Below are 20,904 nucleotides of genomic sequence, written 5' to 3' on the forward strand. Positions count from 1 at the left end.
TGAGCTGGAGACGTCCTGCTAAGTCCCAAAGAAGCTTACTAAGAAAGAGAGGAGGAAGAACTCAGCACCCTGGCGGTCGGTTCCCCAGGCCTTAATGCTGTGCCATTGAAGCTGTGCTGCTGGCAGCGGTAGAGCAACAGGGTGTCGCATCAGTCACTAGACGTTGGCTTAACATCACCACTTCTGTGTAACACTCTAATTTCTTTGATATTATGTGGTATACTTAGAAGCCATGGAATGAAACATGTATATGGAAAAGCTGTTCTTAGAAAGATTTTTTTTTTTTTTTTAAATTTTTTGGCTGCACCACGTGGCATGTGGGGATCTTAGTTTTCTGACCAGGGATTGAACCTGAACCCCTTGCATTGGAAGTGTGGAGCCTTAACCGCTGGACCACCAGGGACGTCCCTAGAAAGATGTTTTGAATATAGTCATTTGTAAACTTTATCCGAGCTATATTGTATTTGTCAAAGGTTCTGGTTGGTAAAGATTTTATTACATATTTATGTTGATGTATGTGTTCCTCGCTTAAAGTAATATTTTGTAAATTCTTCCTGTTTAGTAACTAATGGCAAATATTTTTTAGTGCTGCCTATGTGCCAGTCACTGTGGTTTATAAACCATGTACTATCTCATTTAAAGTTACCATTTCCAGTTTAGAGAAGAGTTAGGCACAGGGTTAGTAACTTCCCAGTCTAGTAGGTAATGGAGCCTGAATGCCAGCCATCAATTGTGACTCCAAAGTCTGTGCCCTTGACTGCTCTGCTATACTGCGCCTTATCGATGTCTGAAACTTGGAGAGGGTGGGAAGTTAAAACTGTGTCTCTGATATAAATTTCAGCGTATGTGTTTTTGTTTTGTTTTGTTTTTTTAGATTCTTGGATCTCCCAGTCAGCTTCCTTTCCCCGAAATCAGAAACAGCCAGGGGTGGATTCTTTATCACCAGTGGCCTCACTTCCTAAACAGATCTTCCAGCCTTCTGCCCAACAGCAACCCACTAAACCAGTTAAAGTCACTTGTGCAAACTGCAAAAAGCCTTTACAGAAGGGACAGACAGCGTATCAGCGAAAAGGATCAGCTCACCTCTTCTGTTCTACCACCTGCCTCTCTTCCTTCTCTCACAAGCCTGCTCCAAAGAAACTTTGTGTTATGTGTAAAAAGTAAGGTTTACCTTCCAGCATATTTCCTTATTAAGGTTGAATATTGGTGGTATAAAATTTGAGAAAAATTGTTTTAGAGGTGAATTACTATGTTTTAAAAATTTGTAAGCTTGTTTGAATATTAAAGCCAAACTCAAATTTGTAATGGCCTTGGAGTGTTCTCTATCAAGCTGAAGTGGCTTAGGATGAAAAGCCTTCCTATTTGGATAGGCTTTGGGGTTGATTTAGTTACTAGGCCCTTATAATTAATTTTATCTGTAATTTCCATTGGATTTCTTGAATTCGTAAAAATACATACATGCATATTTACATTATTAATTATAAGAATTTAGTTCTAGCCAGACAAAATTGTTAAGCAATTTATGTATGACTAGTTTTGTATTAAAATAGGTCAAAATTTGGACTACCTTCATGTTAAGATTATTAAAAATTGGCAAATCTTTGGATATTATATGCATTTATTTATGTTTATCTTGAACGTTAAGTCATTTTAATACTCACTTCTCAAGACTCAGGTACCTTTTTTTTTGACAGCCTTGGAGTGACAGGATCCTCTCCTGCCATTTTTAGGTCTGCTCTCACTAGTTAAAAATGAGCTGAATATATAGTATGTTGTGTGCAGGGTTAAACAGGTGGATTTTCTGTACCATCTCTTGAAGCAGCCCAAGTTTGTAAAGATATTTTTAGATCTTAGAACTGGAAAAGGCTGAGTGCTCTGTATAGGTTTAGTAAATTCAAATATTGGAACAATTGTTATACAGTTTTTTGGTTGCTTTACAGTAGTAGACTTGCATACAGCAATATAAGGCCTGGAACTTCAGAATTAAAGGAAAACTTCAAAGGTCATCAGTATTGTCATTTCCTAACATTTCTAATTGTAGTTGAAAGCTGTATAGAATGGTAGGTGGGGTTATTTTGGGTTATGGGATGTATTTAAGTTCACTTATCCTCTCTAGAAGGATGCCATATTCCTGTGACCTAGGTACCTCATGCTTTCTACTTACCCACGAGAGGGAAATTGCATAGGTATCATAAATTTATACCTCAGTAAATTAGGCCTTGACATTAAACTCCATGTAAATAACAACAGCTTTTTTTTTTTTTTTTTTTTTTTAAGTGGTTCCAATATCTGAAAGCCTTGTTAAGGAGCTTGAAAATAAATTGAGTAGTGGCTAGGGTTTAATAGTATTGCTTCTCAGTCTTCTGTGTTCATATTTTATTGCCAAGAGTTTTTAAATAGTAAAAGTGAGTTAATGAATCTAAAACTGGGTTTCAGTCTATGGAAATTAAAAATGTCAGTTATTACTCTTTGACTTTGCTGCTCCTCGTATTTTTCAGGGATATAACTACAATGAAAGGAACCATTGTTGCTCAAGTGGATTCGAGCGAATCCTTCCAGGAATTCTGTAGTACATCTTGTCTGTCTCTTTATGAAGACAAACAGAATCCTACTAAAGGAGCTCTGAATAAATCAAGATGTACAATTTGTGGTAAACTAACAGAGGTTTGTATTTTTGTGCTTTATCACTTAGTCCTAACTAATGGGAATATTTTTGACTTTTAGCTGTTTTGACATAATCTTTCATCAGTATGTATTTCCTTAAAAGTGAGGGTATATAAAATCTATCTTATAAATATCCCATTATGTAATCCCATTCTCCCATAGGGAGAATGATTTACAAAAAAATTGAAATATCACATCAATTGACTTTTTTCCTGAGGTTGGGAACCCTCACAGAAAAAACCATAGTGTTTAAATAGGCTGACTGCACATGAGAGACAACAAACAATCTTGCTTAAGAAGTGGAACAAGCGGAGGGGATGTTTTTGAGGACTTCGTTAAAAACATATTACGGTTTTTGCATTTGATGAAAAAAAGAAATCTGTGTATACGTACTTCATTTGAATTATTTATAATGTTAGTCCTCTCCTCCCTGTTGTACAGTAGTGTACTTATACTTAAATAATTTCCTTTTGGATTTGTCTAAAGATTTCCAATCTGTTTGGAAGTTTTATACTAACACTGCCCAAACTGGGTTGTTTCCTGTCACTTTTAGATACCTCTAGAGAAGTTTGTGCGATGACACTGGTGGTCCTCCCTGCCTTGCACCGTATATATGTGTGTATAAAAGAAGTTTAAAGGAGAATGAAATGTACTTTGTCTTGTGTTTTCCCTAAACAAGCCTTACACAGAAAAACTGAGGCATTTTCTTTCTATTGGAGCACCTTGTTACTTAGCTACATGTCCTATATTAATTTGTTTTTTAAAAGTTTGCTTGTTTTTCTTTTAGATTCGCCATGAAGTTAGCTTTAAAAATATGACTCATAAGCTGTGCAGTGACCACTGCTTTAATAGATACAGAATGGCCAATGGTCTAATAATGAATTGCTGTGAGCAGTGTGGGGAGTACCTGCCCAGCAAAGGTGCTGGAAACAATGTCCTGGTTATCGATGGTCAGCAGAAGAGATTTTGCTGCCAGAGTTGTGTCAGTGAGTACAAGCAGGTAATTCATGATCTGATCAGAATCAACCGTTGTTTTGAATGTGCTTTTAAATTGCTATAATAGTTCCACTCTAACAGCATTAATTAACCAGATTTATCTTGAAGTCTCATTTAATTCCATTATTGTCTTAACATCTTAGAGATAACCAGTCTCAGGTGAATACTGAAATACATGTAGGTTATTGGAAATAAGCTTGTGATTTTACATAGAAAGGTAAATGCTTACCAAAGTGATTCCTTTTTTGGGTGGTGGAGAGGGGTCGTAAATATGGTTTTTCAAATTGTTGATGCTTAGCTTAGGAATGATTATTTTATTTCCATTTGATTGTTAATTTAAAATTTAAGGTCTTTGACTTAGTTTATTTTTTAATATATACCTGTGGTTTCAAAAGTCAGAGCAGTCTAGCTCCCATTTCTTTCTTCTCTTGGTTCCTACTTATCCTTTATACATATCAGTTTTTAATTCTTACTATTTTGTTTTCTCTTCTTTCTGAAAAATTAAGGAAATAATGTATTCTTAGTTTCTCTTTTATGTGTACAAAAGGCAGCATACTGTATGTACAGTACTGTACCCTCCATTTGTATCTTGGAATCATTCCCTGTCAGTATATTCCTTATTCTTCCTTATTCCTTTTATGGCTGAGTTAAATTTTCAGGAATTCTGTGAGCCAGTTGTTAAAACGCCCATTATTAAAAATTAAGTTATAGAAACTTACAGATAAATTATATTAGTCTGTTAGGGCTGCTGTAACAAAATACTGAAGGGCTCAGACAGCCAGGAATTTATTTTCTCACAGTTCTGGAGGCTTAAAATCTAAGATCGAGGTGCCTTTCTGGGGTGGTTTTTGGTGAGGCCACTCCTCCAGGCTTGTAGGTAACCTCCTTCTTGCTGTGTCCTCACGTGGTCTTTCCTTTGTGCTCAGAAGGAGAGAGTGTCCTGGTCCGTCTTCTTGGACCTAACCTGTAGGGCTTCATTCAACCCTAACCGCCCCCCTTAAAGGCCCTATCCCAAATACAGTCTTGTTGCGGTTAGGGCTTCAAGATACTCCTTTGAGGTGGGGGGAGACACAATATTGAAGACAAAGAAAGTAAATACTTAAAACGTACCACTTCCTAATTATTTGATTACATTTCAGTATTACCTGTGCTCTTGAGGTTATTTACATTATTTGTGAGATGGAAATATTATACATAATGGTGTGCTTCTGTGTATCTCTTCCCAATTACATGTTTAGTTTTATGTTGGTGGCCTGAAATTAGCCACGGTGGGGAGAGTCTCATGGTAGATGCTACAATAAATATGATGCTTGCTTTCACCTCCCGAGAGCTAGTGGTTAACCATATACAAGACAGCACTGGGCTGACTTGTTTAATTGATCACTTTGCTGTTGGTGGTGTTTGGGTTATTTCCAGTGTTTTGTTGCTGCAGATGACAGATGATGAGTAACCTGTGCAGGCACAGCCCAGAGGTCTTGTGGGTTCAGTTCCAGACCAGTGCAGTAGAGCGAATGTCGCAGTAGAGCGAGTCATGTGAATTTTTTGGTTTCTCAGTGCACATAAGTTATGTTTACTATTAAGTGTGCAATAGCACTGTGTCTAAAAAATTGTACACACCTTAATTTAAAAAAATATTAACCATCATCTGAGCCTCAGTGAATCATAGTAGTAGCATTCCAAGATCACTGATTATACCAAGAGATCACCGTAACAAATACAGTAATAATGAAAAAGTTTGAAATGTCGCAAGAATTACCAAAATGTGGCACAGAGACATGAGGTGAGCAGATGCTGCTGGGAAAACGGCGCTGATGAAGTTGCTCGACACGGGGTCGCCACAGACCTCCTACAACGAGGTCTGCCTGTATATGCTTGACTCCTTGGAGATGTGGTTTCAGGGTGGATTCTTAGAAGCAAGACTGCTCAGCCAGAGGTACATGCACATGTTAGTTTGTTAGATACTGTTAAATTCCCTCTGTTAGAGTTGGACCAGTTTGCATTCCTTTCAGCAGTGTATGTGGAAGTGCTTGTTTCTCCGTAGGCTCTCCAGCAGGGACTTTTATTCTGTTTGGTAAGAACAGTATGTTTAGTAAAATTTGTATTTCTTTTATTAGGAATACTGATGAGCAGCTTTTCATATTTCAGAGCTCATTGTCTTTCCTTTTCTGTGAACTGTTTGTTTACCTCTTATACCCATTTTTCTGTTTGGGCTTTGGTTTGTCTCAGTCTTTCCCCCATTAAGTCAAACTTTTAATGAGCAAAATGCATCGGTAATTTGTTCGTGAAACAGTTATTTAGCAACTATTATGTTGCAGGTACTGTGCTAATTGCTTGAAATAGTCTGATGGGAAGTACAGTAGACAGTTCCTGCTTTCATGGGATTTGCATTGCGCTGGTGTAATTCAGGTTTGTTAACATAAGGAAGGTTTTGTGGTGATTGAAAGGATCAGACTAATTATAATCTCCAGGGCTCAATGTGGTGTTTGATGTTGGTGATGTCATTGCATTAGTTATCTTCCGATACCTAGGTGTGGTAAGAGCTAGCTGCCCTGGGTTAAAGTCGTAGCCCAGCACTCATCCTCTGTGTCCTGGGCAGTGGCTTAAATCCCCCACCTGCCCCCCCACCCTGCCTTTTTTCATCACGTGTCTTGCCTGATGGTATTTCCTACAATTTTTTTAAAATTTATTTATTTTTGGCTGCGTTCAGTCTTTGTTGCTGCGTGCGGGCTTTCTCTAGTTGCGGCGAGCCGGGGCTTCTCTTGTTGCGGAGCACAGGCTCTAGGCACGCGGGCTTCAGTAGTTGTGGTTCATGGGCTTAGTTGCTCCACGGCATGTGGGATCTTCCCAGACCAGGGCTCGAACCTGTGTTCCCTGCATTGGCAGGTGGATTCTTAACCACTGCGCCACCAGGGAAGCCCCCTACAATTTTTTTTTTTGATTAATTTATTTTATTTATTTTATTTATGGCTGTGTTGGGTCTTCGTTGCTGCACGCGGGAGCTACTCTTCCTTGCGGTGCGCGGGCTTCTCATTGCGGTGGCTTCTCTTTGCTGCAGAGCACAGGCTCTAGAGCGCAGCCTCAGCAGTGGTGGCGCACGGGCTCAGTAGTCGTGGCTCGCAGGCTCTAGAGCGCAGGCTCAGCAGTTGTGGCGCACGGGCTTAGTTGCTCCGTGGCACGTGGGATCTTCCCGGAACAGGGCTCAAACCCGTGTACCCTGCACTGGCAGGCGGATTCTTAACCACTGCGCCCCCAGGGAAGCCCCCTACAATTTTTAATGAGTGGAAATGGTAAGTACCTTTTTCTTTTCCCAGTGGGAATGCCTTTGGTGTTTCCTCAATAAATTAGATGCCAACTTCAGGGTTGGCAAATATATTTTATCATATTAAAGAAGTATCCATGGATTTGCTTCATTAAATGTTTTATCAGAAATGAGAATCGAGTTTTGAAGGTCTTTTCAGTGTCTGTGGCAGTGATTGTATGATCCCCCCGCCACCTTTATTTTTTATTTATTTATTTTTTTGGCTGCGGCATGTGGGATCTTCGTTGAGGCATGTGGGATATTTCGTTGCAGCGCGTGGGCTTCTCTTCTAGTTGTGGCGTGCACGTTTTTCTCTCTCTAGTTGTGCCGTGTGGGTTCCAGAGCACATGGGCTCTCTCGTTTGCAGCACGTGGGCTCTCTCGTTGAGGAATGCAAGCTCAGTAGTTGTGGCACGGGGGCTTAGTTGCCCCGCGGCATGCGGGATCTTAGTTCCCCCACCAGGGATAGAACTCGTGTCCCCTGCATTGGAAGGCAGATTCTTTACCACTAGACCACCAGGGAAGTCCCTCCCCACCCCTTTAAATCTATTAATATGTGAATTATTTTAATGGATTTCCTAATTCATCTAAACATTCTTACATTATTGGAATAAACCATACCAGATCATTATTGTATTTTAAATTTTATTTCTAATTGTTAATATTTAGTACTTTTCCATTGGTATTCATAAGTGAGAGTGGTCTTGAATTTCCTTTTTTTGGTGCAGTCTTTAAGATATCAGTGTTATATTTGCTTTATAAAAATGCTCAGGAAAATTCATATCCTTATATGCTTAAATGAGTAAAAATGAAAATAAATGAATTAACTATTAAACTCAAAGTTGTAAAAAGAAAATAAATTAAAGCAAAAGACAAAAAAAAATAAAAGTAGAAATTAATGAATTAGGATATAAAAATAGTACTAAAATAATTCAAAATGCTGCTTCTATAGGAAATCAACTCTTTGAAAAACTAGACAAACCGATTGTCAGTCAGGAACAGAGGTTTAAAAATGCACAGATTCACAAAGATAAGAAATGACAAGTTGGACTTACCCATCAAAACAGAGAAAATTGAAGAAAATCAACAAGGGACTACTTTGTACAACCCTATATAGAAATGTTGAAAACCTAGATCAAGTGAGTAATTTTCTATCAAAATATAATTTCCCTAAATTGACTCCAGAGCAGATAGAATAAGGCAGAGAAATTTCCGTAGAAGAAATAGAGATAGTTATCAAAGAACTACCCCACAAAAAGAAATAGGCTCAGATGGTTTTACAGGGAAATTCCATCAGATTTGAACTAGGTAACCTTAATGTTATTTAAACCATTCCAAAGCATTAAAAAGGATGAAAACTACTCATGTTAAAAAAAAAATTTTGGTAAGTGTATATAATATAATATTCCTAATTTTAAACATTTTTAACTATACAATTGAGTGGCATTAATTATAGTCATAATTTGTGCAGTCATCACCTCTATTTCCAGAACTTTTTCATGACCCAAACAGAAACTCTGTGACAATGAAGCCAATAACTCCTCATCTTCCCCCTCACCCCTGACCCTGGTAATCTCTGATCTACTTTCTGTCTATGAATTTGCTGATTCTAGGTATTTCATATAAGTGGAGTCATACAATATCTGTCCTTTTTGTCTGGTTTATTCACTTAGCATAATGTCTTGAGTTTCAGCCATGTTGTAGCATTGTTTTTTATGGCTGAATAATATTCATTGTATGCATATACATTTTGCTTATTCATTTATTTGATGATGGACATTGGGGTTGTTTCCATCTTTTGACTATTGTGAATCATACTGCAATGAACATTAGCATATAAGTATCAGTTTGAGGTCTGTTTTTCAGTTCTTGTGGGTGTATACCTAGGGGTGGAATTGTTGGGTCATAGGGTAATTCTATGTTTAGCTTTTTGAAGAATGGTTAAACTGTTTTCCACAACAACTGTATCAGTTTAAATTCCTACCAGCAATACATGAGGGTTCCATTTGCTGTCCATCTTTGCCAACACTTGTTATTTTCCATTAAAAAAAATTTTTTTTTTTATTATAGACATCACAGTAGGAGTGGAGTGGTATATATCTTTGTGGTTTTGACTTGCATTTCCCTAATGACTAATGATGTTGAGTATGTTTTCATGTGCTTTTTGGTCATTTGTATGTCTTCCTTGGAGGAGTATCTATAGAAGTCATATATAGTTTTTTTTAAATGTTTATTTATTTGGCTGTGTCAGGTCTTTAGTTGCGGCATGTGGGCTCTTAGTTGCGGCATGCAGCATCTTTTCCCTGACCAGGGATCAAACCCAGGCCCCCTGCATTGGGAGCACAGAGTCTTAACCACTGGACCACCAGGGGAGTCCCTCATTTTACTTTCTTGATAATGTCATTTGCAGAAAACTTTTTAATTTTAATGAAGGCCAATTTACCTCCTTTTCTTTTGTTGATTGTGTTTTTGGCGCCATATCTAAGAATTTGTTACCAAATCAAAGGTCAAGGTGGTTTATCCCTATGCTTTCTTCTAAGAGTTTTATGATTTTAACTCATATTTAGGTCTTTGGTCCATTTTGAATTAATTTTGTTGATGATATGAGGCAGGCATCCAACTTCATTCTCTTGTGTGTGGAAATCCAGTTGTCCCAGCACCATCTGTTATTGGACTTGTGTGGGGTTTTTTTTGTTGTTTTTAATTGTTTTACTTTTTCATTTATTTATTTAGTTTTTTGGCTGTGTCATGTGGCATGTGGGATCTTAGTTCCCTGACCAGGAATCGAACCCGCATCCTCTGCAGTGGAGGCTTGGAGACTTAACCACTGGGCTGCCAGGGAAGTCCCTGTTAATTGGACTTGTGATATTTGTCAAATATTAATTGGCCATAGATGAGTAGGTTTATTTCTGATAACCATCTTTGTAGGAAGTTTTGAAATCAGGAAATGAGTCTTCCAACTTTGTTCTTCTGTTTGGATACTCTAACCCCATTCTAGTTTTGTATGACTTTTCCATTTCTGCAGAAAAGGCTTTTAGAATTTTGATAGTGATTACATTGATTCTGTAGATCACTTTGGGTAGTACTGACATTTCTGCAATGTCAAAGCTTCCTATGTATGAACATGGGATGTTTTCTCATTTACTTAGGTCTTTATTAGCTCTAGTAGCTTTATTGTTGATCCCTTGGGGTTTTCTTTTTTTTCCTTTTTTTTACAAATTTTTTTATTTATTTTTATTTTTGGTTGCGTTGGGTCTTCGTTGCTGCTCGCGGGCTTTCTCTAGTTGTGGCGAGCGGGGGCTACTCTTTGTTGTGGTGCGCAGGCTTCTCATTGCAGTGGCTTCTCTTGTTGCAGAGCTCATGCTCTAGGTGCGTGGGCTTCAGTGGTTATGGCACGTGGGCTCAGTAGTTGTGGCTCTCGGGCTCTAGATGCAGGCTCAGTAGTTGTGGCACACAGGCTTAGTTGCTCTGTGGCATGTGGGATCTTCCCGGACCAGGGCTCGACCCCGTGTCCCACTGCATTGGCAGGTGGATTCTTAACCACTGTGCCACCAGGGAAGTCCCTGGGTTTTCTTTATATAGAGTCAGTTCATCTCCAGTAGTGATAGTTTTCCTTCTTCCTTTCCAATTTGGATGTCTTTTATTTCCTTTTCTAACTTGTTCTGGCTAGAACTTTCACTATCATGTTGAATAGAAATGGCAAAAGTAGGCATCCTTTTCTTGTTCCTGACCTTAGAGGGAAAGATTTGTGTCTTTCTTCTTTGAGTATGCTGTTAGCTATGGGATGTTCATATATGGCATTTGTTATGTTGAGATGGTTTTCTATTCCTAGTTTGTTGTCTTTTATCATAAAAGGGTGTTGAATTTTGTTAAACTTTTTCTTCATCATTTGAGATTATCATGTGGTTTTTACCTTCATTCTATTCATGTGGTATATTACATTGATTATTTTACATTTGCATTACTGGGATAAACGCCACTTGGTTATGGTGTGTAATACTTTTAATATGCTGCTGAATTTGCCTTACTGATATTTTCCTTTGGATTTTTGTATGTATATCTGTAAGAGATATTTGTCTGTAATATCTGTCTGTCTTTGGATTCAGGGCAATGGTGGCCTAATGGAATAGGAGTGGGAGGTGTCCACCCTGTTCTGACCTGGGGAGAGTTTGAGAAGAATCTGTGTTAGCTCCTCTTTGAATATTTGGCGGAATGTCCCAGTGAAGTCATTTGATCCTGGCTTTACTTTGCTGCAACGCTTTTGATGACTGATTCAGTCTCTTTACTTCTTACAGGTCTGTTGATATTTTCTGTTTCTTCCTGAGTCAGTTTTGGTGGTTTGCCTTTTTTTTTTTTTTTTTTTTTTAAACAGAAACCACTCCAGGTATTTATGTATTCATTTAATTTATTTTTTTACCTTTGGCTGCGTTGGGTCCCTGTTGGTGGCGCGTGGGCTTCTCACTGCAGTGGCCTCTCCCACTGCGGAGTATGGGCTCCAGGCACGTGGGCTTCAGTAGCTGTGGCGCATGGGCCCAGCTGCTCTGTGGCATGTGGGATCCTCCCAGACCAGGGCTCGAACCTGAGTCACCTGCATTGGCAGGTGGACCCCCAACCACTGCACCACCAGGGAAGCCCCTGGTTTGCGTTTTTAAGGGACTTCTGTTTCATCTAGGTTATCCAGTTGTTGGTGTATAATTATTCATAGCATTTTCTCGCAGTCCTTTCTTTTTTTTTTTTTTTTCTTTTTCTTTTTTCACAGTCCTTTCTTAGGGAAATATTTGTAGTATTGTCCCTACTTTCGTTTCTCTGTTTTGTTCTTTGCGTCTTTTTTCTTAGTCTAACTAAAGGTTTGTTGACTTTTTTGATCTCTCCATTGGCCAGCTTTTTGTTTCAGTGATTATATTTTCATACTTTTTATTTCTCTGCACTCTATTATTTCCTTTCTTCTGCTGGCTTGGGTTTAGCTTTCTCTCTTTTTCTGTTTCTTTAAGGTGTAAGTTATGTTATCGATTTAGATCTTCTTTTCAAAAATAGGTATTTGCAATTATAATTCTTCCTCGGAGCACTGTTTGCACTGCATCCTGTCACTTTTGGTATATTTTGGTTTTGCCTTGACTCATCTGTTATGTATTGAAAAATTTCCCTTGTAATTTCTTCTTTGACCCATTGGTTAAGAGTGTGTAGTTTTTATATCCCTGTATTTGTAAATTTTCTGGTTTTTTTGTTATTCATTTTTTATTTAATTCTGTTATGATTGGAAAAGATACTCTGCAATTTCAATCTTTATACATTTATTGGGACTTTTTTGTAGCCTAACATATGGTCTTTCCTGGAGAATGTTTCATGTGCACTTGGGGAGAACATAGTGGCTTGTAGTGTTATTCAGATCCTGTACATAAGTGCCAAAATCCCGTGTGGCTGGTCTGTCCATTATTGAAATGGGTGTATGTATTGAGTTCTACAGCTGTTACTGTAGAATTGCCTGTTTTTCCCTTCACTTCTGTCAATGGTCGCTTAATATATTTTGGGTCTCTGATATTTGGTGAAAAAGTTTATAATTGTTTTATCTTCTTGATGAATTTACCCTTTTTCCAGTATGGTTTTGTTTTGTTTTGTTCCTTGTATTAGTTTTTTGACTTAAAGTTTAATTTGTTTGATGTTAAAATTTTTTTAGAAATTTGTGGTGTATTGTGGGGATTCTTGTGGTTTATCCATTCTAGGGTTCTTTCAGCTTCTTCTCCCTGTCGGTTTATGTCTTTTGCCTAATCTGCGATGTTTTCAGACGTTTTTCGAGTACTCGGTCAGCCCCACCCTCTTTCCTCTCCCTCCGGGACTCGAGTGATGTGGCTATTATATTACTACAGTTACGGTCCTGCAGGCCCCTGAGGCTCTTCTTCTTTATGTTCATCTCCAAGGCTGTGTTATTTCTGATATTCAGATTGGATAATTTCTCTTTCCCCCTTCCATGGTCCTGTCCTCTGTCTTTTCCATTCTGCTCTTGGTCCCATCCATTGGGGTATTTTTGGTGGTTGTTATTTATTTATTTTACTAATACTTAATTTTGTTTAGAACAGTTTCAGTATTACAGAAACATTGATCAGATAATACAGAGTTCTCATGGTATAGCCCCTCCCCACACCGTTTCCCTCTGTATTGACACCTTAAATTGGTATGATAATTTGTTACAATTAGTGAGCTCATATTGAAATATTATTAGTATGTAAAGTCCATAGTTTATGTAAAAATTAAGAAAATCTGAATAATGTCCATTTCCTGTTCCAGGATCCCATCCAGGATGCCACATCATATTCAGCAGTTGTGTCACCTTAGGCTCCTCTTGGCTGTGACATTTTCTCAGACTTTTCTTGTTTTTGAAGAGCTTGACAGTTTTTAGGAGTCAAGTGTATTGCAAGAGGCCCTTCTGCTTTCATCTCTAGACAGACGGCGCTCTGGGTTTAGGAGGGAGATGACAGAGGTGTTGGCCTTTTGCACTTTCGCAGTTTTCATCACATAACAGTACATGTCTCAACATGACTTATGACTGTTGACGTTGATGTAGATCACCTTGCTGAAGTGGTGTCAGGATTCTCCACCGGAAAGCCCCCCCCCCCCCCCCCACCGTTCCTTGTTTAATGTTTGGAAGAAAGTCACTCTCTTTTAAGGTGGAGTATATAGTTACTTGGAATTTTTCTGCATTGGACTTTTGCCCCTGTGTTCAGTCCTGCAGTTTCCATTTGGACCTTCTATTTCTTTGATGAGAATTTCTATTTTTTCATTGTTGTGTTTTTTTTCCTTGTTGAAGCATTTTTATCATGGCTGCTTTAAAATCTTTGGCGCATAATCCTAGGGTATCTGTGCTTTCAGTGTGAGCATCTTTTGACTGTCTCCTTCTGTGGCTCTGGCTCCCTCCCCTCTGGGCTCCAGGAGGGCCTGCTACTGCGCCCCTGCAGCCCCACTGGCACCAGGATGATGTTCCTCCAGAGGATACAGAAAGTATTCTTCATAATATCAGTAAATAAAGCTTATTTCAAAGTAGTGTTTCATCTTTTTTTTAGTTGTCATAGTTTAAGTAAATAAGAGGGAATCTGTGTGTATGTTGTTACTGATAAAGGGACATAATCAGACACGTTTGGAGAGCACTGCAGTGATACTCTAGTGAATGTCTTCTTTTTCTGAAGCCTGGGAACTAAAACTGTACAGTGATTTTTTGGTCCCTGCTCCCGCACTCCTCCACCCCAACCTTTTGTCTCTAACATCTGAGTTGGCTGCCCTTGTTGTTTATGCCTGTCCCTGTAGCCCAGTTAGTGTCTGGAGTATACAGATACAGGTGGTTAATCATCTAGATCCCAGCAGTGGGGACTGTCTAGTGCTCAACACTTGTCTTTCAGTATTTTTCATTTTCTTAAAAAAATTTTTTATTTAAAAAAATTTTAATTTTTATTGAAATATAGTTGATTTACAGTGTTGTGTTAGTTTCATGTGCACAACAAAGTAACTCGGTTATACGTAAACATAAATCTGTATATTCTTTTCTTATATTCTCTTCCACTGTAGATTATTACAAGCTGTTGAGTGTAGTTCCCTATGCTGTACAGTGGGTCTTTGTTGGTTATCTACTTTACATATAATGGTGTGTGCATATTTTAATCTCAAGCTTCTAATTTATCCCTGCCCCCCCTCCCGCCCCTGTTTTCCCCTTTGGTAACCATGAGTTTGTTCTGTATCTGTGAGTCTATTTCTGTTTTGTAAATAAGTTCATTTGTATCATTTTTTTTTTTAGATTCCACATATAAGGGATGTCATATGATATTTGTCTTTCTGTCTGACTTACTTCACTTAGTATGATAATCTCTATCTAGGTCCATCCATGTTGTTGCAAATGGCATTTTTCCATTCTTTTTTATGGCTGAGTAATATTCCATTGTATATATACCACATCTTCTTTATCCATTCCTCTGTCAGTGGACATTTAGGTTACTTCCATGTCTTGGCTATTGTAAATAGTGCATCAGTGAACATTGGAGTGCATGTATCTTTTCAAATTATGGTTTTCTTCAGATAGATGCCCAGGAGTAGGATTGCTGGATCATATGGTAGCTCTATTTTTAGTTTTCTAAGGAACCTCCATACTGTTCTCCATGATGGCTGCACCAAATACATTCCCACCCACAGTGTAGGAAGGTTCCCTTTTCTCCACACCCTCTCCAGCATTTACTGTTTGTAGGTTTCTTGGTGATGGCCATGCTGACTGGCCAGAGGTGACACCTCACTGTAGTTTTGATTTGCATTTCTCTAATGATTAGTGATGTTGAGCATCTTTTCATGTGCCTCTTAGCCATCTGTATGTCTTCTTTGGAGAAATATCTATTTAGACCTTCTGCCCATTTTTGACTTTTTTTTTTTTGATATTGATCTGCATGAGCTGTTTGTATATTTTGGAGATTAATCCTTTGTCGGTTGCATCATTTCCAAATATTTTCTCCCATTCTGTAGGCTGTCTTTTTGTGTTGTTTATGGTTTCCTTTGCTGTGCAAAACTTTTAAGTTTAATTCAATCCCATTTGTTTATTTTTGTTTTTATTTCCATTACTCTAGGAGACTATTTTCCATTTTCTTGCATAGTATTTTGACTTTTAAGGAAAGCAGGATGCTTTCTGCAAAGAGTAAGGGTATAAATTTCTATGTGCTGGAAGCTGTTACATGTGCTTTAAAAACAGTTTCCAAAACAACCTATTTGCAGCTGATGAAAATTGTAACTGTGTAATTTCCAAATCAGTTTTCTTTTGTTTTTGTTTGGTTTGTTTGTTTTGGCCGCACTGCAAGGCTTGTGGGATCTTAGTTCCCTGATCAGGGATTGAACCCAGGGCCACGTCAGTGAAAGCTCCGAGTCCTAACCACTGGACCGCCAGGGAACTGCCGAGATACCATTTTATGTATTATTAATAGATTTTACTGAATACATTTAGAATACATTGCCATCTAAGAGAAATATGTGATTTTTTTTTTGCAAGGTCTACTTAGAGGTGAGTCAAATCTAAGGGTCTGTTTTTAATTCTTTATCTAGTTACTAGTATTTTTCTATAGGATAATTAAAGTTATGATATATAATAATTATTCTGTAAGCTGGTCAGTGGCACTGTAGGACAGATAGGCATTTTTAAAAGTTGGATCGAGGTTGTAAGTCACAAAACAGGTAATTAAGAATCAACTTTTACAGATTGCTTGTTGACCTTTCGATCTAGCAGCCTTTCTTTATGTCTTTTTATAAAGCCTTTTAAAATCTTTTTTTAGGTAGGTAGCCATCCAGGCTTTCTGAAGGAGGTTCGCGATCACATGCAGGACTCTTTCTTCATGCAGCCCGAGGTAAGTGGGACGTGGCTGGGCTTAAGGCCTCGGCATGACATGCTCTGCTACTGCCTTTATTGTGTGTCTGAAAAATTGTGTACATTTTGAAGTGTATTAACATTTATGAACTTAAGATATGTCAGATGATGATTATTTTCTTACTTTATCTCAAGACCGACGAACTTTCTCATTTCACTAAATTTTACATGTGTTTTCTTATGATGCACTCATTTGCTTTTAGGTATTTATGTTATTAAAAATTATTTTAAGATATAGATTTTTAATGCACAGTCCTTGACCTCAGTGGGCATTTTTTTAAAAAAATAAATTTATTTGTTTATTTATTTACTTCTGTCTGTGTTGGGTCTTTGTTGCTGCGCACGGGCTTTCTCTAGTTGTGGCGAAGGGGGGCTACTCTTAGTTGTGGTGCGCGGGCTTCTCATTGTGGTGGCTTCTCTTCGTTGCAGAGCGTGGGCTCTAGGGTGTGCGGGCTTCAGTAGTTGTGGTACGCGGGCTCAGTAGTTGTGGCTCGCAGGCTCTAGAGCGCAGGCTCAGTAGTTGTGGCACACAGGCTTAGTTGCTCCGCAGCATGTGGGATCTTCCTGGACCAGGGCTCGAACCCGTGTCCCCTGCATTGGCAGGCGATTCTTAACCACTGTGTCACTAGGGAAACCCCCAGTGGGCATTTAAATATAGGATATAAGAGTCCTTCTCTTGTGCCTACCTGAAAGAGGGGGGGAAAAAACCCTTTCTTTCAAAAAATGTTTCCAAATCTATATTCCCATTAAGCCACATGAATAAATTAGGACTTGAATAATAAGTGTATATAATTAAGAATAATTATAATTGTAGTACAGTGATCAAAGTAAGGAATTTTATATTGATATAATACCACTGATTAACCTATAGACCTTATTCAAATTCTGTTCATTAATGTCTGTTATAGCAAACTGGGGAAAAAAATTGTATTGCATCCAATCAGGATCATAAGCCATTATTTAAAAACAAGTTTTTTTCAGTTTCTCCCTCTGTTCTTCTGAGACCCTAATTCCAGGTGTATTAGATTTCCTGCTCCTGTCCCATGGTCACGGTGGCTCTATTATTTATTGAGGTTTTTAAAGTCTTGTTTTCCTTCTGGCTTCATTTTAGAGACTTTTGTAATGTGTCTTCAGTTTTGCTAATCTTTTCTAATCAACTGTTAGTTCCATGTGGTGTATTTTTTGTCTTGGACTTTATTTGTTATCTCTAGAGGTTACATCTGGGTCTTTTTTATGTCCTCTATTCCTGGCCTCATCGTGTTCATATTTTTCCTCCATGGGTTTCTTGAGTATATCAGCGTATTTATCATAGTAGCTCTTTTAACATCTTTGCCTACTATTTTCCTATCTGTCCTTTCCATATAAAATTTCTATATAATGAGTTATACAGTTGACTGAGAGTCAACTTGAGTGAATAAAAGAAGTATAAGGTTTACTTGAATTTATCTCTTAATCTTCACTTAGTATAAAAATTAGTATAATATCATGTCATTGTTGAAGTTTTATCACTATCCCCCTCTCCACAGGGTTCTTCACTATTTTTATGCATTGGACTCCCTTGGTAACATGGTTAGACGGTTTCTCAGAATGCTTTTAAATGCATAAAATAAAATATCTTTGCTTACAACTAGAACCAATTATTCCAAATATAGTTATCAAAATATTTAAAAATTTTTGAAATGTGATATATATATACACTGTATTAATGCATTAAGTAATAAGGCATAGTGGTTATTAACTATAATGTTTTTTGAAGTAATGTTGGACATGAATGATATATTGAGCCACCTGCCAGTATAAGATAAAAAGTTGGGGATTTTTGTTTTAGCAGGTTCTGCTAAAACTAATGTGGTTTATTACCTCTAATCAGAATGAAAAGAAAGCTACGTTTAGGTTAGATGTTAATGAATATAAAGATAATAATTTTTCCATGCGATGTCATGGACTAAGTTAGTTTTCAGTTGTATCTGTGTGTGGCCAGGAAGTTAGTTCTCTGCAGCCACACTTGTGCCCATTTCCTAGATTAGATTTGCAGTAACAAGTCCATCAAGGCTTTATCTCTTGAGCACCTACCCTTGCCGTCCGTCCACTTGCTTGGTTAAAAATGTGGTAAATGAGATGTTTTACTTACAACTAAAAGGAGAAATTAGGGAGAAGTTTTAGAATCATGTGATGGTTAATTTTGATATTCACGTGGAGCTGGTTAACATGAAAATGTAAGGCACCTTTTTTCAATGACTAGACTGAAAATGAGCCAATTTGCCGCAAACTCCCCATTATTTTTTCGTTTTACCTCACCAGTGTTGTTTCGATCACATCTACCTCATACTTTTTTTTACTGAATTTATAATTTATTTCCCCCCATGCCTGAATGGGGAATATAATAATTGTGAATTTGTTCCACTTAATTTTGTTCCTTAAATCACTCAATGCATATTTATAGGGTGCATGAAATTTAAATATGATTACGTTGTTTACATAGGAAGCAGAGAAAACATGGCATGACAGCATATGTCTTTTTTGCTAATACTCTCCCGTTAGATGGGCCTTTTTGTTGTTGAAGTAGTGGCAACTGTGAAAGTGGCTGTTAAAGTGTTTTCAGTGTTAATGATTCTGTTTTTCTCAGTTTCATACAAAACTGTTTCTCAGTGGGGACCAGTTGCTTAGCTTCTTGCTTATTTGACCCAGGTCAACTGGTCTACTTTTTATGGGTACGTCTTAAGACTTACTAATTACTTAACCATTCTGGCAGTAAAATCATTGTCAACTTGAAGGATATTTCTAATAAGTTAAAAAATCTAGTGTGAGATTGGAATGGATGATTGGACCTCATTTACATCTGTAAAAGAATTCTTCATAGATGCTGCCCTGTGGAGGTCTCACATCCACCTGCTGGGAGCTGCTTTATTTTTCTCTCTGTAACTCTGTGATACAATGGCAGGTGTCCTGATATTTTTAGTGTTCCTCATTTGTACTGTGGTGCCAGATTCTAAACATTCTTTTATTTTTCTTTGTTTTATTGATGTGTTTTCCTTGATACTTCTTCTGATATAAATAAAATTTAAACTATTATATTAGGCCCCAGGAAAACATGTTGTCCTTCCAAACAAAACAACAGCCTTCTCCTCTATTGTCCTGAACATTGGGAGAGTCATAATCAGACTTAATAGGTTTGCAGTTATTCTTATTTTTTCCGTGTTAGTATCCTTTTGCTATTGATAAGTTTTTCTTTTTGGTTTTTCTTTTTTTTTTTTTTGAGCCTATCAGAGCTTGAAGAATGAGTTGGTTTCCACTTTGAAAAGTAAAACTTACGGCTTCCTTTGGGTGATGTTTAAGTAAATAAGGAACCACTAGGAATAGAACACTCATTCCTGGCATGGAAATAGCTGTGTTTTCTCATGACTTTTATATTAATTGTATGCTGAGAAGATTTTTTCTTTTTTCTTTTTTTGGTGTTGATGTTAAGTTGTTTTTGGCTAATGTTTTTACCTTCAATTTCTTATTTTATTTTCTCAAATCCTGTGGCATTTGTGAAATTTATCCATGCAGTTTACTCATTTTTTTTGTTATTTTTGGCCTGATTGTCGTCTTCCCTGACATCTATTATTCATCCATCCATGGAACGTTGAGCACTTCTTATGTCATCATATTGTACTAGGTGGTGTTGGGTGCGAAGATGCGTGAAGTAATCTAAACATCATGTGGAAAGACGGATGCTCAAGTCCCTTCTATAAAATGACCTTGCGTCTACGAATGCGGAGGACTGACTGTACGATTACTTTGCATCGTGACATGTGATATTTGATTTAACTGATTATGACAGTTCTGTTACAGTTCAGAAAAGAAATCAAATACAAGTTGCACTTAAAGGCTTGCTTTTACTTTTGTTTGATTTCTAATTGTGACTATCAAGTTAATTTTTAAATACAAACACACCAGTTCCTCTGATTTGTATTTTTGTAAGACTGTCCATATTTCAGTGATACTGCTTTTGTCTAGTAATTTCCAAGCTGCACCTCCTTTGGCCTTTCCTCCTTTGGTCTTACCTCATTCTCTGAATTACATCAGGGTTGGCAATATTCACCTTTGACACGATTGACTTTATTATTACCTATTGACTAATTATTAACTTTAATAACCAAAAATCATTTTGAATGAAGTTCTTTTAAATTAAAAAAATGTTAAAGTTTTAATATTTTATTTTGGTTGAACGAGGTTTTAAATGTAGTAGAAAGGTGTTAAATCAGTTTTAAGAGAAGTGTCAGAGTGCTTGGGACAGTAGCAGCTCAGCTCTGAAGGAGGGTAGCTGTTTGATTATTAGGACTTACATTTTGTAGGTTCATTTAATTTCTTCTGTTGCATGACAAGGAGGTGTGTCATCATTGTGAACAGAAAACACCGTGCCTTTCTTACATCTTCAGTTTCTACTTACTTATATGTAAGGATTCTATTTAATTAATAGGGAAAACCACTATTTTTGAAGGAGACTTAGATCATAGCTTTGTTTGACCCTAATCTAGCTGCATTGCAGTTAACATTTTGCATCAGATGAAGACTTCTGACCC

At 37.5% G+C, this 20,904-nt stretch overlaps 1 protein-coding gene across 6 annotated transcripts in view; it reads left to right on the plus strand.

The window, feature by feature from the left end:
- Positions 1-20,904, plus strand: part of ZMYM2 (zinc finger MYM-type containing 2) — a 90,176-nt gene that overhangs the window by 31,100 nt on the left and 38,172 nt on the right. For all 6 annotated transcript variants that reach the window (XM_036831177.1, XM_036831180.1, XM_036831181.1 and 3 more), the window contains 4 exons: positions 875-1,160; positions 2,499-2,664; positions 3,452-3,664; positions 16,248-16,319. In XM_036831177.1, the coding sequence (XP_036687072.1) occupies positions 875-1,160; positions 2,499-2,664; positions 3,452-3,664; positions 16,248-16,319 (737 nt within the window). The remainder of the gene's footprint in view (positions 1-874; positions 1,161-2,498; positions 2,665-3,451; positions 3,665-16,247; positions 16,320-20,904) is intronic.

This window comes from Balaenoptera musculus, chromosome 18 (assembly GCF_009873245.2).
Source record: "Balaenoptera musculus isolate JJ_BM4_2016_0621 chromosome 18, mBalMus1.pri.v3, whole genome shotgun sequence".
Classification (NCBI taxonomy): Eukaryota; Metazoa; Chordata; class Mammalia; order Artiodactyla; family Balaenopteridae; genus Balaenoptera; species Balaenoptera musculus.